Below are 19,508 nucleotides of genomic sequence, written 5' to 3'. Positions count from 1 at the left end.
CCGGATACCTGGAGGACTTGCTGCAACTACGTCACACACCTCCCACAATCTTAGATCAAATGGATCCAATAATCTGACCATCCCTAGAGTTCAACTGAAAACCTTTGGATCCAGAGCTTTCTGTCATGCTGCCCCTACCCTGTGGAACGCCTTGCCAAACGGGATCAAGACAGCTCCAACCATGGACACGTTTAAATCAAAACTGAAAAGCCACCTGTTTAGCCTGGCATTTATGTCCACATAACTTATCTGAGACAAGCTTATGCGCTTTGGGTCCCACGGGAGAAAAGCGCTTTACAAATGTTTGTTGTTGTTGTTGCTTTTATCAATTGACTTCCCTCTGATACCTCTTCTCGTTTAATCTGTATTACTATTTACATATTTAAAAATTATTGCAAAACATTAAAAAAAAGATTAAACCTGGGTAAAGGGGTATATTATGTTTATTTCTCATGTTCCCCGTAGGGTGGAGTAGATGATGAAGTGACATTGGCTGCCTACATAACGATTGCTCTTCTGGAATATCCGCTCCCTGTCACAGTATGTACTGTATATCGTAATCACTGCAGCTCTGCCTTCTTACTGTCACAGTGTGTATTGTATATAGAGATCATTACAGGCTCCTGTATATGTATTTGGGGCATATGTAGTTAAATGGTTACATAGGGTTGAAATAAGTTATGTAAATAACACATAATTATAATGTGGATCACTGCCTCACTCTCCCCATAGCATCCTACTGTCCGAAATGCTCTCTTCTGCCTGGAGAGTGCTTTGGGAGGCAAGAACAGCATCTACACCAAGGCCTTAATGGCTTACGCTTTCACTCTTGCTGGAAGGATGGACATCCGCCGTCAGCTCCTACAGTCATTGGATGAACAGGCCATAAAGAAGGGTGAGTGAAAATATAATGTGATACTGCTGAACTACAAAGACCCAGCTAGAGCTCGATCATCAACATTTTCTAAGGGGAAAATCTAGCCATTGTATGGCCTGGAATTACTGCCGTTGCTTCTCATTATTGTTGTAGTGTGGGGGGGTCACAATATATAGACTTTAGCGTTCATTTATACAGCCTTCAACTAAGTGTGATTTTGTTGGTGCAAAATATAATTTGCAGTGGCCCAGTGCAAAAACTGACCCCTGCATCTGCCGCCTCATCAGTGGGAGGGCAATGTGTCTCCCAGACTGCCAGGCTACTCTGAATACCAAAGTACCATAATAAGAATTAAAAACAACATATCATACATTTTCTATACCCAATCTTTTAGATGGTACAGTCCATTGGCAGCGCCCAGAGACTTCTGATGATTCAGGGCATTACAGGAACCCATACAGCCAGGCCCCTTCAGCAGAAGTAGAGATGACTTCATATGGGCTCCTAACTCTCTTGTCCAAACCTGATGTCTCAGATGAAGATCTGACCTTGGCCACCCAGGTTGTCTCCTGGATTATAAAGCAGCAGAACCCTAGTGGTGGCTTCTCCTCAACTCAGGTAGACTTGATTTTTATTAGTATTAATTATGCTTTAATATGAATCTTGGGCTAGTTTATCATTTTCATATCATTTGCTGTATTGGCTTCTCTAGGATACGGTCGTGGCACTCCAGGCCCTTGCCTTGTACGGTTCTCTCACCCTCAGCCATGACTCCACCCGAACTGTTTTACTCTCTCTGGAAAAAACTCCGGTTGCTAAATTCAATGTGGAGGATTCAAACCGGTTACTTCTCCAGCAAATTGCCCTGAAGGAAGTCCCAGGGGATTACACTGCCACAGTCAGTGGGTCAGGGTGTCTGTACCTCAAGGTGAGACTTCTCAAAAAAGAAAGGTCAATCTTCCAGCGCCATTGCCACCTACAGATTTCAAATCATGCTGATATTTGGTGTGAATAAGTGCTTAGATAATATTGCCCCAAAGGCATGACAATAAAACAGCCATATCCTGACTATTTACACTTACCCCATACACTGTCCTCAAATGGGATTAGAAATGTTAGAAAGGTTTTTCCATCAACCTCCCCCTTCTAGAGTGTAATGATCAGCGCTAGAGTGTATATACATCTAATATGGGAAGGCTGCTATTCTTTTGTGTTACAGACGGCCCTGAGATATAACGTCCCCCACCCCAAAGAAGATGCCGCTTTCACAATCTTGGTAACCACAGAGCCTACAGCCTGCGATAGAAAGTCCCTCAAATCATTTGCAATAGTGGCCAATGTAAGGTGAGTAGGCAGAAATCCAGGAAATTATACTGTTAGTGGAATCCAACTAATACTGGCGCCCAGAATGGTTTCTGTTACCCACTGCTTGGTGGCACTGCTGCACTGAAACAGGAACGTACCATTTATAAAGGAAAGATTAATCACTGATAATAGAACAGAGGGTCTCTCTCCTTCTTATACCTCTAAATTGGCGGTAAGGGGTAAAGATGTAGCTCGCGAACATAGAATGTCTCACACGTTTGCATCTGTTCATATTGCAGGAGGCTGTTTGCCTCAGCTGGGGCATTATCCTTAGGCTGTTATAGGAAGGGAGCCCCCCAGTGGTAATACACTAACACTGTGGCTACTGAGATACTAGCAATGTTTCCATGAAGTCAATTTGTTTTTACTTGTAGATATTTTCAAGATTTCCAGAAGGGTTTTGGCCAGTACTGAATTTTTCCGAAATTGTTTCTTGAAATATTCCTCAAAAAATTCACGTTTTCAAAAGAAAATCGAATAATTTGATATTTATTAACACTTAGGTGACTTTTTACGCAGAAATAAAAATTTGGCAGGTTTGATCTATCAAGTACCATTGAGTCCTATGGGGGGCTTCAAATACTAGAAATGTTTGCGTTTAAAAATGTTAATATTCATTGTCAGCCTGTCCTTTAGCTACACACTTTCAAGGGGAAGTTAATTTCTCCATTGTTTCCTATTTCACGCACTTTCAAGGGGAAGTTACTCCCATTATTGCTTATTTTCTATTTCACCCAGTTTCAAGTGAAACTTAAGCGCATTATTGTTTTCCAAGAATGAGCGCCGAATGCTCCTAAAATGGCTGCTGGAAGATTCAAGACACAATGTTTCACTGGGGAAGCCCCCATTTTGAGGTGCTGTAGAAAGGAAATTCTTGCCCTTTCAGATTCTTCCCTCTCTGGGAAGCACAGTCTGGGAGCTGGCTGTACTTGAGGCTTTAGTTTTGTTCTCTCCACTTGGACACAGGTTTAGAAACTGAAATAACAAAATATAATTCTCTTCTTATAGTTATATTGGCAAGAGGGCAAACTCAAATATGGCTCTAATGGAAATCAAGATGCCATCAGGGCACGTTCCTGTAAAATCTTCTGTCAAAAAGGTATGTGCCTTCATCTCGCTCGGTGGTGAAGATGTTGCCAGAGCTTCGTATCACTGACCCATGATTCTTTTCTTTTAGCTGCCCAGGCTCAACAACTTCATTAAAAGAACAGAGATTCAGACCAATAAAGTCAATGTGTACTTTGAGTTGGTGAGTACTGGTACTGTTCCTAAAATGTGACGGCACCTCTTGGACTAAGAACATTTGGGGTAGAAATGCATAGACATTGTTCTATTGCATATACAAAAGAGCTGGGCAGTTGCACAGTTCTACTATATTATCATGGGTGGATAGTGATGAGCAAATCTTTCACGTTTTACTTCGCAGAAAAATTTGCAAAATGGCGAAAAATTCTCTACTTTTTTGACACGTATCTATTTTGACATGACCTCACCTTTTTGTTTTTTGGCGTGACCGTGCCCTTTTTTAATGCAACTGTGTCTATTGTGTCGTGACCACGCCTATTTTGACGCAACCGTGCACCTTTTTTGCTGCAACTGCGCCTTTTTTTTATATGACCGTGAATTTTAGCTGCAAAATTTTATGAAAGTTTCACAAAACAATTTGCCAATGACGTTATGCAGAATTTGCTGTGATTCCGTGCCTGCCACAATAATTTGGACAGTGTGTTTGGCTAAAGCAGTGATCCCCAACCAATGGCTCTGGGAAAACATGATGCTCCCAGTGTCCCCAAACCAGGTAGTTATTTTTGAATTCCTGGCTTGGGGGCAAGTTTTGGTTGGATAAAAACAAGATTTACTGCCAAACAGAACCTCCTGTAGGCTAGCAGTCCACAAACATAGCCAATCACAGCCCTTATTTGGCACCCGTATTAACATGTTTCATGCTTGTGTTGCTCCCCAACGCGTATTACATTTCAGTGAGGCTCACAGGTAAAAAAGGTTGGGGATCCCTGGGTTAGGGAATAAGTTCCATAAGTCAATAAAGAAAACTTCCAATGAAGAATATTAAATGTATTGACTTGTTCTAATTCTACCTCCTGCAGCTCTCCAAGGACATCCAGAGCTTTAGTTTCCTGGTGGAACAGGACATTCCCATCAGCAACCTCCAGCCAGCCACTGCCATCATCTACGATTACTATGAGAAAGGTAATGTTTCAAGGGGAAAGTTTCAAGGGGAACTTAATCCCCTCATTGTTTTCATTTTCACCCAAATAACATATATTATTGTTTTCCAAGAGTGAGCGCCAATGTTCCTAAAATGGCTGCTGGAGCACTTCCTGTTTGGGAAAAATAAAGAGGATTCATGGAAACGAACGAACGTCTGTTTATACTCGAATTTTTTCGAGTTTTAACAATACTTTCAACTCGCATTTTTGAATGTAAACTTGAAATATTTGTACGAACGATTCAAGCATTTATTAATAACTTTTATAAATACAGCAATGATACCAAATTTATACCATATCAAATTTATGCAACTTTCATGGCCAGAAAAAAAAACAATTTTAGTAAATGTGCCCCCAAGTGCCCCCTGTAGTTATTGTATTGTTTATATTTTAAGACATACTGTATATCTTAGAGTTAATCAGTCTTTTCTGTTTTTCTTTTATCCCTTACAGATGATTTTGCCGTGACCAAGTACAGCGCCCCCTGCAGTGCAAACGGTAATATATTATATTTAGTAGCACTGTCTCTAAATTGTAAAGTTCAGTTCCCCATAGCAACCAGTAAAACTAATACTTTTCTTTTTTAGCCTGTGTGTATTGAATTATATTTGGTTTCAAACAATTATATTAACCCATGTGCGGCCATCTTTACACAAAGTGGGACTTACAGGGTCAACACACAGAGATATAAGGAGCTTTGTATTATCAGTAGGGATCAACCAAATGCTGAATCCTCTCCAGAAGAAAGGGCCAAATACCAAACTAAATATAAACTTTTATTTGGAGAATACACCTCCCATTGGCTACTACATAAACCCCACCCCCAGTTTTAGCTGATGATTTTTATCCCATTAGAGTCTTTGGCGCCTCACAAAGCTTGATTATTAGAGTTTTGATAACTGAAATTAGAAAATTGCAACTTTTACAGTAAAAAATATCTCGGCGATCAAATTAGAATATTGATAAATCTGCCCCGTAGCATTTGGTTGATTTTTGTCTTCAAAACGTAGTAGGCTTTGGCCAAATCCAGAGACGAATCAGTGCATCCCCAATTATGAGCCCTTGGTTGTTGGTCATTGCTGAAGGTATTTCCCAATAAAATAACAGGAGTTTAGACCAGTTTCATGGCATGAAAAAGTGCATTTATGGCAATTTATGACCCTATTTTGTCCTTATGTTGGACCAGGATTTACTATAAATTGCCTCTTTAATGGAATTAATGCAGCGGAGTGACTACCTATACAACAGACTCTGCGGTCGCGGGGGAGCCCAGGCAACAGGGGAGCCTGGAATACGGGGTTCTTTGTATTGTAGTCCCCCCTCCCCAGCCCCTCTCCTACCAGGAGTCAAAAGATTTCTTTGCAGGGGGAACGGGCACGACCAAGTTACGCCACTGAATGTAAGTTAGCGTTACATGGGTACGTTCTACAGAGGGCGTATATATCACATTCTGCTCCTTCTCTCCTTAGATGGTGGGAACAATGAGTAATGGCGAAGTTTTGCGAAGGAACGAAGAAGCACCAGCTGTGTTGTAACACGGACTCAAAAATATTTGATTGTGATGATCCATGGACTTTTTGAAAGGACTTCTCTTCTTCCACACTGCCAGCCAGTTCATTCCTTGAGATATTTTGTATCAGATAAAGCGAATATGAAGGCAGAGAACCAAGTACAGCCGCCATTATTTCAGTACAGGACAAAGCATTTCGTATAAGGCTCTCATAATGGCTCCACCTCCATTTTGACCGTACAATTATTTTGATGTTTTGTAAGCAACTAAAGGAGTAAACGCAAAGGGGCAGAGTCATATTTGTTATGGCTGCCACAAAAGCCTCAGTGAAAGTTTCTGCAGAGGTAACAATGGGGTATGTCACAAAAAATAATTGCAAAACATTTTCTGTTTCAGTGATAAAAGCCCAGCCATCTGCTTCTCCAACTGACTGTATGAAATGGTGTAATAAAGTAGATAATCAAATTCCTATCTCAGAACTATATGAATGAACCACAACTGCCATAGCCGGTATGTGTAGCTGTGTGCAGTACTCACCAGTATCCAGTTTCATCTACAAGCTACTTAATGAAAGGGAACTAAATGGGTGGGGAGGGCAAAAACATGTCGCCCACCAACCCCTTGGATGTTGCACCCAGTGGCCTTAAAGCAGGTTCTCATTTTTTAATTTCTGACATGGCAGGTCTTAGAGGCATATAGACGATAGGGCTGATTCACCTAAGTGCGTTAAAACGTGCGTTATTTATAGCATGCGGTAAAATTTTTATCGCGTCTAATCGCACGATTCACTAAAAGCATAATTGCGTTATTTTAGTCGCGACGACTATTTTCATGCGGTATTTGATGGAACAAACGCTAATTAACGCACCGCATACAAATATTTGCCGCGTGCGAAAAAGCGCACGCCATGTTAGCCATACACGGCATTACTTTCAGAAAATTACTGTACTGAAAATGCCCATTTCCCTGCAAACTGGCGGCTGCATCACTCTGGGGCCAACACAGACTGGAATAAATCCCACTGCAAAGTCCTTATTGTGTTGCCAAAAGCTCATTAACTGTACTTTTCTATAATTACCGCCTGCCTCAAGTAGGGGTTAATTTTCGCATAGAGTAATGCGATATTTAGCGCGTCTAAGTGTTTGTGAATGCGTTAGTGCGTTAGTGTTATTTCGGCGCGCAAATTAACGCATGCGGTAGTGCGTAAATTAACGCATGTGATATGCGACTTAACACACGCAATAATACTGTAGTGAAACGCGCGTTAATTTCCGGGTCTATTTTAACGCAAAAAAGCGTGAGATAAAACTTATCAGCCTTTAGTAAATCAGCCCTCATGTGTACTGCCAAACAGAATCTCCTGTGATGAGACTCTCAGAAGGGGCTGGCAGGAACCAGGACTTAAGGCGTTCATACATGGGTCGATTCTAGCTGCCAATGTCAGTCCTTTAAACCGATTCAGCAGCTTATCTGCCTGTGTATGGGCACAAACTACGGGCCTCCACCGACTGACATCTGGCCTGAAATCGGCAGATCTTGATAGGGCAGGTTTGATTTTTCCTTCGGTTTCCTAACGGTTATGATTTAATCGTTTGACCCTAGGGACAAAAGACCGAATTAGCCCAATATCCCCCATACATAGGTGGGCATATCGGGAGAATATCCGCTCGCTTGCCGATCTCACCAAACAAGAGGATCTTACAGTGTATGGGCACCTTTAGAATATCAGAGGTTACGGGTCGGGGCAGTAAATCAGCACCTACAGAAAGCAGTAGCTGTGCAATAATACAGTTGGTTACAGTACAAGAGACCAGATGGTGCCACCCTAGGCACCAGGCCTAACTTCTCCCCTAGGTTACAGATGTGATGTAACATGCGCCCGTAATCGCCGTGGGAACCCTAACCCATCAGCCCTAAACCCCCAGTTCTGTCACCGGATTTGGCCAGAAAGCATCTGGAGGTGACCGGGGAGGGTTTTTATTATCAATTATATAGGTACCCGAGGTACGCTCCCCAAGGCTGCCCCCTAGGCACGGGCTCTCGGGTGCTTATCTATACAGTAGGTATGGCCCTGAGTGGAAGCAACAACCAGTTCTAAATAACTAACCTGATGGGGTTAAATCCATAGCCAAGGAGCCCACACCTAGGTTGGAGTATTGGGGCAGCAGATATATATATTATTGAATGACTGGCCAGGCTCACAGATTGGGAGGGAGTTGCAGCCCCTTAGGGAACATTCCTCTGGTTTTGGCAGATGGAAAGCAGTCCGGGACACAGACAAACATACCTTTTGCCTATAGTTTTACTTAAAAAAATGCCTCTGTTATTTCTGGCACTAAACAAGAATATGAAGCCGCTTTCACTTTAGCACTTCCTTGATAAACCTATGTACATATCCCACTGCCATTTCATAACAGAAGCAGTACCTGCCCATAAACATTTCATGATGGACTCAGTAATTGCCCCCTGTAATTTCATGACAGACACAGTACTTGCCCCAAACAATTAATGACAGGCATGGTACTTGCCCCCAAACATTTCATGATGGACACAGTACATATCCCACTGCCATTTCATAACAGATACAGTACTTGCCCCAAACATTTCATAACAGAAACAGTACTTGCCCCCTGCCATTTCATGACGGACACAGTACTTTTCCCCATGCCATTTCATAATGGACATGGTACTTGCCCCCAAACATTTCATGATGAACACATTATTTGCCCCCAAACATTTTCATGACAGATACAGTAAATGTCCCAGTGTCATTTCATAAAAGACGCAGTACTTGCCCCCAAACATTTCATGACAAAGTACTTACCCTAAAACATTTAATGACAGACACGGTACTTGTCCCCCTGATAATTCATGACAGACACAGTACTTGCCCCCTGCCATTTTATGACGGACAAAGTACTTGCCCCAATCAATTAATGACAGACACAGTACTTGCCCCTAAACACTTCATGACAGACACGGTACTTGCCCCCCTGATGAATCATGACAGACACAGTACTTGCCCCAAACATTTTATGACGGACATACTACTTGCCCCAAACAATTAATGACAGACACAGTACTTGTCCCATGTATTTCCCCTGTCATTTCATGACAGATAAAGTATTTGTTCCTCTGCCAACAGACACAGTACTTGCCCCCAAACATTTCATGAAGGACACGGTACCTGCCCCCAAACAATTAATGTCAGACAAAGTACTTGCCCCCAAATATTTCATGACAGACAAAGTACTTGCCCCTAAACATTTCATAACAGAAAAAGTGCATGTCCCCCTGTTATTTCATGACAGACAAAGTACATGTCCCTCTGCCATTTTGTGATGGACAAAGTCCTTCCCCCAAACATTTTATAAGACACAGTACATGGCCCCGTTATTTCATGACAGACACAGTACTTGTCCCCAAACATTTCATGACAAAGTACATGTCCCTCTGCCATTTTGTGATGGACAAAGTCCTTCCCCCAAACATTTTATAAGACACAGTACTTGCCCCCTGTTATTTCATGACAGACACAGTAAATGTCCCCCTGCCATTTTATGACGGATAAAGTACTTGCCCCCAAACACTTCCTGATAGCCACAGTACATGTCCCCGAACATTTCATGACAGACACAGTACTTGCCACAAAACAATTAACGAGACACAGTACTTGCCCCAAACATTTCATGACGGACACAGTACTTGCTCCAAACAATTAATGACAGACGCAGTACTTGCCCCATGTATTTCCCCTATTATTTCATGACAGAAAAAGTATTTGTTCCACTGCCAACAGACGAAGACAAGTACTTGCCCCCAAATATTTCATGATGGACACGGTACTTGTCCCATTATTTCATGACAGACACAGTACCTGTTCCTCTGCCATTTTGTGACAGAGAAAGTACTTGCCCCCAAACATTTTATGAGACACAGTACTTGCCCCCTGTTATTTCATGACAGACACATTAAATGTCCCCCTGCCATTTTATGACGGATAATGTACTTGCCCCCAAATACTTCCTGATAGCCACAGTACATGTCCCCCTGTTATTTCATAACAGACACAGTACTTGTCCCCAAACCCTTCCCGATAGATACAGTACGTCCCTAAGCAGTTCATGACAGACACAATACATGCCCCCTGCCATTTTATGACAAACACAGTACTTGCCCCCGTTATTTCATGACAGACACAGTACTTGCCCCCGTTATTTCATGACAGACACAGTACTTGCCCCCTGTTATTTCATGACAGAAACAGTACGTCCCCCTGACATTTTAGGATGGACACAGTACTTGAACCAAACACTTCATGACAGACACAGTACATGGCCCCCTGTTATTTTATGACAGACACAGCATTTGTCCTCATGCATTTCATAACAGACATGACATAGCGCCTATGCACCGCTGTATTAAACTGATGGAAGGAAATACATACAAATTTGAATTACATGCAGTCATACATAAATCACTGGTATCATTATAGTAATATAGAATAAACAAACATAAAAGAGAGCAAGGCCCATACACAGATGCCTTTTGCCTGCCGGTGCCCAGCCAGATTCAGCCATTACTAACAGCTGTCTGTGCGGCTGTAATGAATCCCTGAGCTCTCACACAAACCAAGGGCACCCATACATGCTAGCCGCCATGCCATGGCGAGAGCTGTGCCTGCTATGGTTTCTTACTATTTGAATGACTGGATTGGTACTTGGTATGTGGCTGGCATTAGCCAAGCTGCAGATTCACTAAAACAATTGCCAGTGCTGAAACGCTGAATTTCACAACCAATCTATTGCCCGCTGAAATATTCCCTCACCGCTAGTTTTCTCATAACAGCTGCTGATATTTGTTTATATTTGTGCTGTATGTAACGGCGCTGTAGGTTCTGTATATGTGACATGATACATAAGATAAAGACAACCCATATAGGTCGTTTGGGGTTTTATTATGAATCTCTTGATCTGCAGCTGTTGGGGGTTGAAATTTAAATTGCTATTTGTTTAATCAGATTTCTGGTGGGATTATCCGCACCCACCCTAAACCAGTCCTTTGTAACCCAACCTTTTGCAACTTAGGCCCAAGCCTAACCATCCCCCTCAGAAAGGAATTAGATATAATATCACAGGGGTCAGGCTGCAGGGGACACTATCCCACCACCTTGGGGTAAGGGATGAGGAGCCATAGAGACAGGGTTCAAACGTGCTCCCGACTTGAATATGACGAGAATGCCCATTTTTTGGCCTAAATCCACCAATGTTTGTTTGATTAGGATCAGCCTATGTATTGCTTTCAATAACCTAGGGGCTCGGACCCCCAATCAGCCCTTGAGAAATAAGGGTTTTTTTTGTATAATGAAAGCAGTCAAAGCAGGTCCCCTGTTCTTGGATAAATCAGCTCCTTAGTGTTTATATCTCTTCACATTCAGTTTGCCAGTGCCAATCACATTTGATTTTTACGTAGGGACTGTCCTGCAGCAGCCAATCAAAGCAGGGCTGCAAGTGATGCCCTAATGCCCAGCAGCGCTCAGTACTCCCAACTGTCTGACCCTTGCTCCCTCATACAAACTGCACGTGGGGGGGGGGGAAACAGCAGAATTATCTCCTGAGGTGGAACTGATTGTATCAGCCCAGATAAAAGATGGTTATATCATAAAGTGCCTGTAAGGCTTTACTCAGGAATAACTCCTGCTATTATCTGCCAAAAGATGAATATGTCTCTAAGTGTTTATTTCATTTTGATTAGAATGGGAAGTGTATGGTCAGTAACTAGCAAGCAATGCACCCCAAGATCTTACAGCAATAAATACAGGGTGCTTATTGTAAGGGGGTACCTGTAAGTCCCCATAATGTAATAACTAATAAACAAGAGGAGTAGAGCACTCCAGTACAGGCATGGGACCTGTTATCCAGAATGCTCGGCCCTAGGGTTTTCCGGATAAGGGATCTTTCCATAATTTATATCTCCATAACTTAAGACTACTAAGAAATCATTTAAATATTTAATAACCCAATAGGGCTGTTCTGCCCCCAATAAGGGGTAATTATATCTTAGTTGGGATCAAGTACAGGTACTGTTTTATTATTACAGAGAAAAGGGAATCATTTAACCATGAAATAAACCCAATAGGGCTGTTCTGCCCCCAATAAGGGGTAATTATATCTTAGTTGGGATCAAGTACAGATACTGTTTTATTATTACAGAGAAAAGGGAATCATTTAACCATTAAATAAACCCAATAGGGCCGTTCTGCCCCCAATAAGGGGTAATTATATCTTAGTTGGGATCAAGTACAGGTACTGTTTTATTATTACAGAGAAAAGGGAATCATTTAACCATTAAATAAACCCAATAGGGCTGTTCTGCCCCAATAAGGGGTAATTATATCTTAGTTGGGATCAAGTACAGGTACTGTTTTATTATTACAACAGAGAAAAAGGAAATCATTTTAATTTTTTTTTAACTATTTGCTTATAATGGAGTCTTATGGGAGATGGCCTATCTGTAATTCGGAACTTTCTGGATAACAGGTTTCTGGATAAGGGATCCCATACCTGCGTATTACCCCACCCAGGGCATCTTAGTCAGGGGCACATTTTTGTATTTCTTATGCACGCGCCCCTGATGAAGACCCCCTCGGTATCTGAGCAAGCTGAAAATTACGGTAGTCACTATTACACTTGCTTGAGAATGCACAGAAAACAACCATTTGTGATATTTTTCCATTCATTTTCATGCAACACGCACAATGCTGATGAACTCGAGCTCACTATAAATATATGGAAAATCACAGAAAAAGACATGGATCATAAACTGCGGTCTCCAATTTATTTTGGCATTATTTATTTGCATTATATTTATATAATAAACGTTCCCCTTGGTGTTTATTCCCACTTCCACTTATTGTTTTTTAGCGTAAAATACTACTGATTTACACTTTCAAATATGTTTCTTTTTTTTTTTTAAATACTACAGGTGATGTTATCACAATATGTTGATGGCAGGTTGTCCCAGTTTGTGACTGATGCAATCATTTAGAGTTGGGAGGCAATGGCGTGTAAGCGGGAAAGCTAAAATGGCGCTGTCAGCTGCTAGAAACCATGTATTCCTCATTGGCATTACTTGAAACAATGGCATGTATCCATGGCAACCCACAGAGGAAGTGTTGTGTGTGATGTCACAATTGAAGAGAAGATCAGAGTGATTGTGATGTCATAATGCTGATAAGAGAACCAAGGCTACTTATTGAGTGAGTGACAGATTCAGTTAAAGTTTAGACATGATGGCGTGTTGGTAAGAAAGATTAGCTGCTAGAATCCATATATTGATCCCTTTGTGTTACCCGGTACAATGGGCAGGGATTTTGATATAAAATGTACATTTGTATGGAGTGGGAGATTTTCTATATTTTTGGTGTAAAACTAAATTCACCGTTTTGCGAATTTTTACATTATTTGCGAATTTTATGGCAAAACAGGACAGATTTGCTCGTCACTAAACACCAGATTTTACTAAATTACTGTAGTTTTTTTATGTTCCACCAGAAGAAAAACGTGTAAAAAACGATGCAGTTTTTTCTGCAGCAAAAGGGCGCAAGTTTTGTTGTTTTTTTTATGCCACATAATATATAGGGATAAGCGACTCTGTCCCTTTTCAAAAGTGAAAATTTTGTGCGTCAAAAAGAAATGTCACGCGCGTCATTTTTTGATGTGGCAAATTTTGACGCCCGTTTCGCAAAAAAATCCACCAATGGCGAAACGCGGAAGTTCACTGCAAATCCATGGGGAATGATTTCCCCCATCACTAATAATATCTCTAACCCTTATGCCCATTGGCGCTGTGTAATTATATTGGGCTGAAACCCACAGACTCTTCTTCCACTTCTTCTTCTTCTTAGCGCCCCCCATTTTCTAAACACTACTCCTCCTACAGGTTTAGGGGTACAACACCCAAACTCCCCACACTTTTTCGCCCTATAGCGGAGCAGGTTGCTTGTGCTTTTCTAAGCGATTGCGCCCCCCATATTTTTGTGGCGCCGCTCCGAACCCCCCAATTTTCCCAATGACTTTGACAGGGAAGATTTTCAAACTGCTGCCACACTTACAGCTTTGAAGCTGCACCCCCCAAACTTGAATCACATAGTCATGGGGTCACCCCGAGTGAAACAGCGACATTTGTTGGATGACCCAAAGTGGGAGGGGCCAACAACAGCCAATCCAATTTCACCTGTTGACTTTAATGGGGAAATTGAAACTGCTGCCAATCTTACAGCTTTGAGGCCACACTCCCCAAACTTGAATCACATAGTCATGGGCTCAGCCTGAATGAAAACAATATGATTATTGGATGCCCAAAAGTGGGCGGAGCTGTGAACAACCAATCAGATTTTTCCTATTGATTTGGCGGAAATTCAACCTGCTGCCAGTCTCACAGTAATAACGTCGGGGTCCCCAAACTTTTTACACTTGGTCACTAGGGGACTGCAGTTTAAGTTTTGAAAAGTGGGCGGAGCCACCAACAGCCAATCAAATTTCACCTATTGATTTTTATTGGTTTGATGCCAGATTTTCCAAACTTTGCACAGTCAGTCACTGGGTGACTACGCATTCAGGTTGTTTTTGTTTTTTTTAAAAAAACATGCAAAGTGGGAGGGGCCAACAGCAGCCAATCATATTGTACCCATTGACTTTAATGGGGAAATTGAAACTGTTGCCAAACTTACAGCTTTGAGGCTACACTCCCCAAACTTGAATCACATAGTCATGGGCTCAGCCTGAATTAAAATAGGATGATTATTGGATGCCCAAAAGTGGGCGGAGCTGTGAACCGCCAATCAGATTTTACCTATTGACTTGGCAGAAATCCAACCTGCTGCCATTCTCACAGTAATAACGCCGGGGTCCCCAAACTTTGCAGAGTTAGGCACCAGGTAACTGTGGTTCAAGGTAAGAAAAAGTGGGCGGAGCCACCAACAGCCAATCAGAGTTTACCTATTGACTTTCAATGGGGAAATCCAACCTGCTGCCAGTCTCACAGAATTAACACCAGGGTCCCCAAACTTTTCACAGTTGGTCACTAGGGGGCTGCAATTTTAGTTTTGAAAAGTTGGCAGAGCCACCAACAACCAATCAGATTTCACCTATTGATTTTTATTGGTTTGTTGCCAGGGTTACCAAACTTTGCATATTTAGACACTGGGTGCCTACGTATTTAAGGTTTTTTGTATTTTTGTAAGTGGGTGGAGCCACCAACAGCCAATCAGATTTTACCTATTGACTTTACATGGGGAAATCCAACCTGCTGCCATTCTCACAGTATTAACACCAGGGTCCCCAAACTTTTCACAGTTGGTCACTAGGGGACTACAGTTTTAGTTTTGAAAAAAGTGGGCGGGGCCACTAACAGCCAATCAGATTTCACCTATTGAATTTTATTGGTTTGATGCCAGGGTTCGCAAACTTTCACAGTCAGTCACTGGGTGACTTTGTACTCAAGGTTAGAAAAAGTGGGCGGGGCCGCCAAAAGCCAATCATATTTCTTTCATTGTTTTCAGTGGGAAAATTTTAACTGCTGCCATTCTCACAAGTTTAATGTCAGGGTCCCCAAACTTTGCAGTTTGTCACTAGGTGACTATGTTCCAAGTTTAGAAAAGTGGGTGGGGCCAACAACAACCAATTAGATTTCACCTATAGACTTCATATGTTTAAATTTAAACTGCGGCCATTCTTTAAATATTAATACTAAGGTCTCCAAACTTTGCAGAGCTAGTCACCTGGTAACTGCGGTTCAGAGTTAGAAAAAGTGGGTGGAGCCACCAACAGCCAATCAGATTTTAACTATTGATTTTCAATGGGGAAATTCAACCTGCTGCCATTCTCACAGTATTAACACCAGGGTCACTAGGGGACTGCATTTTTAGGTTTTAATAAGTGGGTGGAGCCACCAAAAGCCAATCAGACTTCACCTATTGATTTTTTTTTGTTTAAATTTAAAATTCTGCTTTTCTCACACTATTTATGTCAGGGTTCCCAAACTTTGCACAGTCAGTGACTGGATGACTACATATTCAGGGTTAGAACAAGTGGGAGGAGCCACCAAAAGCAAATCCATTTCCACCCATTAGATTTCATTGGTTTATATTTAAACTGATGCCATTATTTAAATATTAATTCCAGGGTTGTTAAAGTTTCCAGAGTTCGTCACTGGGTATTTGCCGTTTCACATTAGAAAAAAATGGGCGGAGCCAATAAACAGCCAATAACATTTCACCTATTTACTATGGTAATGGTACAATGGGGAAGTGTAAAATGCTGTCAGTCTCACAATTTTTATGCCTGACTCCCCAAAATTTGCAAAGATGGTCACTGGGGGACTGCAGTTCAAAAATAGGAAAAGTGGGTTGGGCCACTAACAGCCAATCAGATTTCATCCATTGAATTTTATTGGTTTAAATTTAAAATGCTGCCATTCTCACACTATTTATGCCAGGGTGCCCACTGTTTGTCACTGGGTGACTTCAACTCAAGGTTAGAAGAAGTGGGCGGAGCCACCAATCACAATTCACCTATTGACTTTTATTGGTTTAAATTTAAACTGCTGCCGTTCTTTAAATATTAATCCTAGGGTCCCTAAACAGAGTTAGTCACTGGGTAACTGCAGTTCCAGGTTAGAAAAAGGGGGTGGAGCCACCAACCACCATTGTCACTCGTTGACTTTCGGTGGGGAAATTTAAGTTGCTGCCATTCAGACACTATTAAAACCAGGGTCCCCAAACTTTGCACAGTGGTTTTAACTATATAACTGTGGTCCATGGTCAGAGAAAGTGGGCGGAGCCCATTCAGTGACTTCATGTTTTTCAACCCAACATGAAGTTTGTTCTCAAACTTCACTTTCTAGTTTATAATATTATTTATAATGACTAATAATTATTAGTAATATTATTATTATTCATATTATTATCATTAATAGTAATATAATTTATGATATTATTGTATTTATATTTCTGACATTCCCGGTTGCTTTAGGTTCCCTATGGCAGCCAGGAATGTTGTGATATTTGGTTTGTAACCGGCGTCTTTGTTTCCTGTCCGTTCTCCCTCGCGGAACATGAGACAGAGATGAGGGATTTTTTGCCAGAAGCCTAATTTTATTCTCTATTTGTTGCAGTTCTAAAACATTCCATCATTTTTTGGACTTTTTTATTTTTAAAAAATTTAAATCAAAACCTATTAAAACACTTGAAGAAGAGAATGGAATGAAGACGAAAATACCCCGTATCCTGAATTGGGCGGTGATGCTAATTATAACTGCAGTCATGGTGTTTGATAGATATTTTACAGAAGGTAAGGGGCAAGGCCAGCTAAACGACTTTAGTATTCTGTGTCCTGAGCATACAATTAGCAAGCAAATTCCCTTAGAAAAAGCAGATTTCTTCTCTCTCATCTGTTTATTGCCCCGGCATAGTCTTTGGCTCTTCCACTATTTCCTCTTCTTTTGCTGCTTTTCCCAAAGCTCTAATTTCAGATGGGTCATTTGGACCTATCAATATCACCCATTTTTATAACACTGCCATTTGCCATGTTAGATCCAAACTTTGGGGGGTAATCAGTATATAAGCTGGGGGGCTATTCTTCTTCACAGAGTCCTTTATAGTTTTACTATTATCTCTATGTGTAATACCGCCATGTTACTAACTTCACTTCATTGTTTGTCCTTTTATTGTATTTATAGCTGTGATGCCATTAATTGAAGAAGAATACGGCATTGATATAAAGAAGACTGCACTTGTAGATGGACGTAAGGGCACATTTCCTTGTGTTACTCAAATATCTGTGTCTTTTATTGTCTATAATGCTATGTCTTTCTCTCTGCATTAATGGAAATATAATAATATTCCATATATTTCCTTCTGCGGCACTCTCTTTCTGTTTGTTCCATCTCTGGCTCTTACTAGCTATGTCTCACAATCTCATTCTTTCTCCCCCTACAGTATTTGCTCTTGGCTTCACCATTCTGGCTATAAGTCCTGTCTTTAGATATTTTGGAGATTGGTTAAGCCAGAAGACTATAATGTGTATAGGGATGACACTTTGGACCCTGCTCACTTTTACCTTCTGTTTTGTACCCAAGCAGGTAATATTCAGCTTTCTTTCTGCTCATATTCTGTGATATTCAGATACAATATGAAACAATTAATAAGGATTATGTCCCTTTTCTTGTAGTGGTTCTGGCTCATCCTACTTCTGCGAGGATTACTGGACATAATAGCAGATTTTTTCTTAAGCTGTGCTTTACCACTGATTGGACACATGTTCTCAGCGTCCAATCGAAGACTCGCCATATTTGGATCTCAGCTGTGTAGCTTTCTTTTCAGGTAAGTACTAAGTCTTACATGTGAGTGTATATTGTTTTCTTCTGCTTGTGCTCATTCTTTTATATTAACCCTGAATTCTTTCCATTCTCCCCTTCAGGCTAATAGCGATCTGCATAGCAGCATTAGTGGCCAACCAATTCTCCTGGCACGTGGCACGACTGGTAAGTGATATATTCAGCTGAGCGCCATAACGCTTAGAGTAAGATATCTGTTAGCATTTAGACATATAACTCGTCTGGCATCTATAAAATACTGTATTGTATATCACAGCACATAAATATAACTTTCAGAAAAAAAAGCAACTAACTGAAAACAATCTTCAACGTGGGCATTATAGTGACCAACTGGCTAGATGATTATTTTTCTGGCATTAGGCCTTTGAAATGCACCAGGAACAATAGTCCCCTTTAGGCTGTTTCTGGTAATATAAGTGGTCCAGATTTAGAGGGAGCAGAGTATCTGCTCAGCCATTGGCCAGTTCTTGTGCTTTTACATTCAGCCAGTGTTAATCATGCAGTCGGCTAACTGTCAGTTGTCTTTATCTGGATACAGATAGCGCCGTGCCTTGGAGTCATTTGTTTGAGCCTACTACTGGTATTTATGAAGGACCCATCTGGAGGCAACACGGAAGAAGAGGATGAAGATGATGAACCTCAAGTGGAATGTTCCCCCTTTTCCCGTATGAAGCCTCTGCTGACGTGAGTATCTCTTTATCTTTAGGCAAAAGGAGCTGACGATCTAGTCCCTCTGACATGTTTAGTTTAGCAAATACAAAAGCATTCATGTTATGTGGGATTGCAATGATTAATGTCACAAGAAGCCAAAGTAAATAAATTGAAGCTACAGAATTTCCATGACACATTTGCGCATTGTCTATATCTGAATAAGCTGTATTATGTCTGCACTGAATGGGTGGGCATTCAGATTTATGTGACAATAAAAATGTCTTCCATTGGGGAACATTAAAGCAAATACATTGCAATAATAATCAGAAGCTCAGTTTTATGGAAACTATTTTTATATTGATATTGCAAAGTAATGTCTTTTCATTTTTTTGATGAATGAGAAATAAAAGTTATTCATGTGCCACTAATGTCACCTTTCCTCTTTCAGGTGGAGCTTTGCCCTTATTATGATAGGTTCCCT

General features: G+C 41.1%; 2 protein-coding genes across 2 annotated transcripts in view; both read left to right on the top strand.

Moving 5' to 3' along the window:
* a2m (alpha-2-macroglobulin) overlaps positions 1–6,449 on the top strand; it is a 30,796-nt gene extending 24,347 nt beyond the window's left edge. The window contains exons 27-36 of the mRNA XM_031905381.1: positions 466–540; positions 733–895; positions 1,272–1,495; positions 1,590–1,805; positions 2,097–2,221; positions 3,251–3,341; positions 3,420–3,491; positions 4,348–4,450; positions 4,924–4,968; positions 5,940–6,449. Of these exons, the coding sequence (XP_031761241.1) occupies positions 466–540; positions 733–895; positions 1,272–1,495; positions 1,590–1,805; positions 2,097–2,221; positions 3,251–3,341; positions 3,420–3,491; positions 4,348–4,450; positions 4,924–4,968; positions 5,940–5,959 (1,134 nt within the window). The 3' untranslated portion in view covers positions 5,960–6,449. The remainder of the gene's footprint in view (positions 1–465; positions 541–732; positions 896–1,271; positions 1,496–1,589; positions 1,806–2,096; positions 2,222–3,250; positions 3,342–3,419; positions 3,492–4,347; positions 4,451–4,923; positions 4,969–5,939) is intronic.
* A 10,804-nt stretch (positions 6,450–17,253) lies between these two features.
* Positions 17,254–19,209, top strand: LOC116412045 (protein spinster homolog 1-like). The gene is made up of 6 exons (XM_031905412.1): positions 17,254–17,331; positions 17,720–17,785; positions 17,979–18,121; positions 18,211–18,362; positions 18,460–18,523; positions 18,915–19,209. The coding sequence occupies exons 1-6, from the start codon at positions 17,283–17,285 to the stop codon at positions 19,062–19,064; spliced, it is 624 nt and encodes a 207-aa protein (XP_031761272.1). The 5' UTR covers positions 17,254–17,282; the 3' UTR covers positions 19,065–19,209.
* Positions 19,210–19,508: the final 299 nt, after the last annotated feature.

Source organism: Xenopus tropicalis, chromosome 7 (genome assembly GCF_000004195.4).
Source record: "Xenopus tropicalis strain Nigerian chromosome 7, UCB_Xtro_10.0, whole genome shotgun sequence".
Lineage (NCBI taxonomy): Eukaryota > Metazoa > Chordata > Amphibia > Anura > Pipidae > Xenopus > Xenopus tropicalis.
Note: the sequence above shows the minus strand (reverse complement) of the source record. Positions and strands in the feature narration are given on the sequence as shown.

What these genes read in the sequence shown, in the direction of transcription:
- LOC116412045 (XM_031905412.1), top strand. Translation starts at nt 17,283, where the DNA reads ATGCTAATTATAACTGCAGTCATGGTGTTTGATAGATATTTTACAGAA. An exon ending in TGATAGATATTTTACAGAAG is followed by an intron (nt 17,332 to 17,719) that starts GTAAGGGGCAAG and finishes TTGTATTTATAG; the next exon opens with CTGTGATGCCATTAATTGAA. An exon ending in CTGTGTAGCTTTCTTTTCAG is followed by an intron (nt 18,363 to 18,459) that starts GTAAGTACTAAG and finishes TCTCCCCTTCAG; the next exon opens with GCTAATAGCGATCTGCATAG.